This window comes from Austrofundulus limnaeus, unplaced genomic scaffold, assembly GCF_001266775.1.
Source record: "Austrofundulus limnaeus strain Quisiro unplaced genomic scaffold, Austrofundulus_limnaeus-1.0 Scaffold62, whole genome shotgun sequence".
Lineage (NCBI taxonomy): Eukaryota > Metazoa > Chordata > Actinopteri > Cyprinodontiformes > Rivulidae > Austrofundulus > Austrofundulus limnaeus.
The window spans coordinates 2,001,495-2,006,840 of record NW_013952464.1 but is presented as its reverse complement, the minus strand read 5'-3'; the positions used below and the strand labels follow the sequence as shown (position 1 = coordinate 2,006,840).

The following is a 5,346-nucleotide window of genomic DNA, read 5'->3' as shown; positions in this document are numbered from 1 at the left end:
GCTCTGAAGGGCACCCTGATGCGACGAGTATCCTAAGGCCAGCTAACTCACCCTTCATCCCCTCCAGGAGCCCCAGGATTTTTGAAAGGGGAGAAGCTGGCAGGGCACAAGCCGTGGGTGGGGAGGGGAAAAACTGCCCGCTGGGCCCAGCTGGCGGTTCAACCACTCTCTGGACACCAATCCGAGCGCACTCAGACCCTGGGCCACCACATGAAAAAAATTTTCCATACCCCTCCTGGTACTGGAAACAACAACAACAAAAAAACTCACCTCAGTCTGCTGGGGTTCAGGTGCCGTCAGATCCTTCTGATACGAATTGGCTTGGTTGATTTGAACCCCAAGATGCAGGACTGAGTGAGGGTGGCAAAAAAGGTTTATTAAAGCAAAAACAAAGGTGCTGACSTGACAGCAAACAAAGACAAGAGGTATTGGCAGGAACAAGAACATGAGCAGAGTACAAGGAACAAGAAATAGCTAACAAGGATCTGACACCAGACTGAGACAAGATAGGACTTAAATACACTGACAACTAATGGATAAACTGAGAACACCTGGTGAGAAACACAAGGGTGACTAATCAGACAAATAAGGGGCAGCTGGGCTGAGACACACTGGGGAACATAGAAACACTAGGAAAACCAAGGTAAAAACTGACAAATCATGACAGCCTCCAAATCTTATTTTTCAGTGAGATCCTCGGTCGTCAGGAGCTATGGGATGTTGTCCTCTGTGTTCCTGCATGTTTCTCTGTGATTCTGGTTCTGACGCTCCCTTTTCTTCCTGAGGCTCCAAGATATTTATTCATAGACAAAGGAGACGATAAGGCATGCAAAAGTGGTCAGTATCCACCCCAATCATAGAAGCAACTGCAAATCTTTGTTTTGTTTCTATGTATTTATTTATTTTTTTTTTGTTGTTGTTCTTTCTCTCCAGCTCTCCAGAGTCTGTGGGGCAAAGGTGAGTACAAACAGGAAATGGACGAGATGTTGATCGAGCAGACGGCTCTTCAAGCAGTTCCACCAAAGACCGCCCTGCAGCTGCTGAGGGACAGGACCCTCCGATGGCAGCTCATCACCATGGCCACCATCTACAGCTGCAGCGAACTGTCAGGCATATCCGCGGTGAGCTCGGACCTAAACTCAGACATTTGTATGACACAGAAAGCTTTCTGCATTTAGGTCCTGTCATGTACTGTAGCCCATTGGTTTGTTGGGTCACACCGTATTGTGTTGTAATGTGTTTGCCTGTTCCTTCTCACAGTCTCACAACACTTGCAGGAAGTTTTTAGTTTTTCAGAACCATGAAACCTTTAAAAATGTATGATTTGTCTATTTAGTTGGGGACAGTGCAATTTAATAAAACAAGGCAATTCATGGGTTAAAAAAGAAAGCCAGAGTTAGCCAAAAGGCTATTTTTCATCTGTACCTTRGTCATGATGTTTAAAAAGTAATAAAATACAATGTAAATACAGCAATAACACATAATTAATGAGAATGAATTGTACCGAATGATTTCTGTATTGAGTTTAGTGATGGAAAAAATGGGCTCTTTGATGGGATCCGGATCTTGGGGAGCCATTTGTTTCATAGAGCCATTCAAAAGAGCCGTTCGATTTTGAACGAGTTACGTCATCACGTAGGGAAATACGTCATCACGTCATCACGTTATGTGGGTGGAACCATGTGTTTTGTCAAGCAGAAATCCCTCTCCCCCTTTCCCCTGAGCTTCTGTACTCCACTGCTCTGCCTGTTGTCCGTGAAAAAGCAAAGCGGGGGCAATTTAAGGATGAAAAAATAAAGATTATATGAGGAATAAAATAAATAAAACTACAAATGGCTCGTTACTGCCCACCACTCGGCTCCTATCGTTCGTTGTAAAGAGCCTTTCAAAAGATTTGGATCGTTGGTGAACGTCATATCACTAATTGAGTTCTTTCCTAAGATCCAGAAATACTGCTCTCACAACACCACCCAACTCTAAACATGCTCATATTTTCTCTACAATCATGGTTTTGGCCTAAAAGCTAAACTGAGCTTTTGTTTAGATTATGACCACTTTGTTAAGCGACACAGTTTTCTGCAGTTTTGAAATGGAAGAATTGGTCAAGAAATGTTGAATCACCCAATTTGAATACTGGAGTAACTATAGACCTAGCAGATGTCCAAGCATGTGGGAAGCGCCTGGTTGAGACAGAAGGAGCTAGCATACTCATGTCTATTCCAAAGACATCTTTAGCCGTTGAGAGTTTAAGTGAGTTTATAAAAATGTAATCTTTCTGCATGATTTGTCTTCCAAACTAGCAACATCAAAGTTGTAGTGTCATCAGGGTAACAAACCTGTTGAGTTTGGGCGTTTCCACATGAAGAGTTTCCCACATTTYCGGCTATTTTCCTAACTTTCTGTTCAACGTGTTACAATGTAGTTCAGTTATAGAGCAAAAACAAGTGAAAAACAAAAAAGCCAAAATGAGCAAAAACATAAAAGGGACAGTATGCTTCTGTTCAGGTGTATATACCAACCCTCTCGTTAMCACTTTATAATAACTACACCTAATTAATCATTAATAAAGGGTTACTTAACCTTAAAACATAATTAATTAAGGATTATTCAGACTTAATAAGCTATAAATAAACACGTTTATTAATGTTTTACTCATAAAGACTAATTACTTCTAAAATCAACCCACTCATTGTTTACTAATGCTTAACATATCAAGAATTAAGTATTCTATATGCTGTGTATATGTGTGTAAATACTCATATAAATGTATTTTCTCACCATGTGTTAGACATGTATTAATGGTTAGAGAATRATTGAATTGACTAGCTACTATCCCTGCAGTGCATCAGGTGTTGCCTGTGAGCCTTTGCTACCTGAGCACAAGTCAAATATCCTCAAAGTGCACAGGTTTAAAAAAAAAGAAGAACGCTGGTGTCACAAACAATAAAATAAAGGGTCTTCATCTTAAAAAAGTTTATATTTATGAAATATATATTTTTTATTTGGCCCACAGCCTTCAGATAGGTTTTCATTTTTATTCCTCTCAGGGTAAGTTTTAGCCACCTTGCTCTAAACAGGAAGTTAAACGTATGCTCAGGCAGCAAAGCCTCGTGGGAAATTTCATAAAATGATAAAATAAGAGTATTTTGGGTCTTATAAAGTTTGCAAATCTACATACAGTATGTGCTTAAATTTATTCTAAACATATCTTGTAGTTACTTGTATTATCACGATTAATCTTAATATAATTTAAAGATAAAGTCAGAACCACAAGTGAAAACTATCTGCACTACAGCCCCTAACTGGATGAATAGATGTAATGATTGTAAGTGGAAATGCAGTCTTTCTACATCAAAGGACAGAAAAGTACAAGCTGTTAACTGGTGACTCTGATTTACAAATACTTAAACATAAATAGTCTTCACTTTAGAAGAGTTCACAAAAAGATTTAACTAACAAATAACACCTGCTACTGATGCAAAGCAGGGTTAATAGATAGTCAGTTCAAACCTTCTCTAACCAATAATACATGTCTAACACATGGTGTGAAAGTATATACATACATACATATATATATATATATAGTAAATAGAATAGTTAACTCATGAGTTATTAAGCATGAGTAAAAGATGAGTATGTGGGTTTTAGACATAGTTAGCCTTTATGGGTAAAACATTAATAAATGTGGTAATTCACAGCTTATTAAGTCTGAATCATCCTTAATTAATGATGTTTTCAAGGTCAAGTAACCCTTTATTAATGATTGAGGCTAAATAAGGCGTAGTTATTATAAAGTGTTACCCAACTCTCCTTTAAGCTTCATACATGATAGATTTACTTGTTCATTAATGAGAATTGTTSATTTCAGAGGTTATAATTGGTGCAGTTAACTCACCAGTTCAAAAAGTGCCAGCATTTTTTCTTAAAAAACTTAAAAAGTTTCACATTTACATTAGAGCACAGTAAACATCAGCTGGATAAACTGGTGTAAAAAAAGGATGTAACTGTAATCTTAAAATGATCTTTTCCTTCTTCACAGATCGGCACCTTCTCGTTCGACATCTTCCTGAGGGCGGGCATWCCAAAAAACAAGATCCGCTACATCTCTCTCGGTCTTGGAGTGTCTGAAATCATCACCTCCCTCTTCTGTGTGAGCAAACCCYGCAGGCTGCACCTTGATGGCATATCTTTCACTTACATTCTCATGTATGGAGTTCCATTTGTGCAAAAAATATCAGCACTTTGCATGTGTTTGACCAGAGGCTCTTCAGAGATGGATCAATACGTGCTTACAAAAAGAAAGCTACTTAGGGYGGTGGATTCTATAATGACAGCTTCRTTTAATGGTTTTACCTTATACTGGTAATCATTTTTTTGTTGAATTTGCATTTCTTTTCTTTTCGTTCCTTTCTGTTAGGGTCTTCTTATTGAGCACACGGGGAGGAGGCCGCTATTCTGGGGAGGTTATGGTGYCATGGCTGCGTCCTGGGTGTTGGTCACCATCACGCTTAACCTGAAGGTAAACAAGATATTTAAMAAAGAAATGTAAAAAGATGCAGAAAAATCGACACAGAAAGAGCTTTGTTGTTACRTTTCATGGAGGTGTTTGCAGTGTTTAAAGGACAGCAGCTCCTCAGGTCGCAGATGTTTAAAGACTTGTTAAAAAAGTTATTTCAAAATGCGCTGTTGCCATAAGAMTCAGAATTATCTTATTTTTGGGCTCAAATAGTACAAATWGTTTAKTTTAAATACTTMATACRTSCTAATCAAGTCATCAGAATAACAAACAATAATCTGTAGAGCTAACTTTAACTATAATCCATCATGCAGGGTTTAGGCTCCTGGGTTTCATATGTTACTACTATTCTGATCATCCTCTTCATCATCTTTTTCCGTGGAGGACCTGGTATGTAAATTCACAGGGATTATGATGCAGTTAAATTATTAGACAAAAAGATAAACGTCAAGCTCGCTCTTCGTTTTTCTTTCAGGAGCAGTCACAGCCACTCTCAACAGTGAGCTCTTCATCCAGTCCGACCGGCTGGCAGCTTTCGTCGTCATGGGGCTGCAGCGCTGGTTCTTGTTCGCAGTGCTGGGACTAATCTTTCCCTTCCTCATTGTGCGTAAAATCAGTAAATAAGAGACTAACAAAAAGAGTGTCAGCATGGATCAAACTTTATACGTTTCTAATCTGATTTCTTCTCCCAGAATGCTCTGGATTCTTACTGCTTCCTGCTGTTCAGCTGTGTGTGTGCGCTGGGCAGCCTTTATACCTTCTTCATTCTGCCTGAAACTAAAGGCAAGACCCTGCTGGAGATCTCTGAGGAGTTTAAAACCATCACCGTC

The 5,346-nt window shown here is 39.0% G+C and overlaps 1 protein-coding gene across 1 annotated transcript in view; it reads left to right on the top strand.

The window, feature by feature from the left end:
• slc2a9l1 (solute carrier family 2 member 9, like 1) overlaps positions 1-5,346 on the top strand; it is a gene marked incomplete at both ends in the record, with an annotated part of 9,609 nt that extends 4,263 nt beyond the window's left edge. Inside the window, 7 exon segments of the mRNA XM_014009801.1 lie at positions 689-837; positions 934-1,121; positions 4,040-4,150; positions 4,418-4,519; positions 4,831-4,906; positions 4,992-5,119; positions 5,209-5,346. Coding sequence (XP_013865255.1) covers positions 689-837; positions 934-1,121; positions 4,040-4,150; positions 4,418-4,519; positions 4,831-4,906; positions 4,992-5,119; positions 5,209-5,346 — 892 coding nt within the window.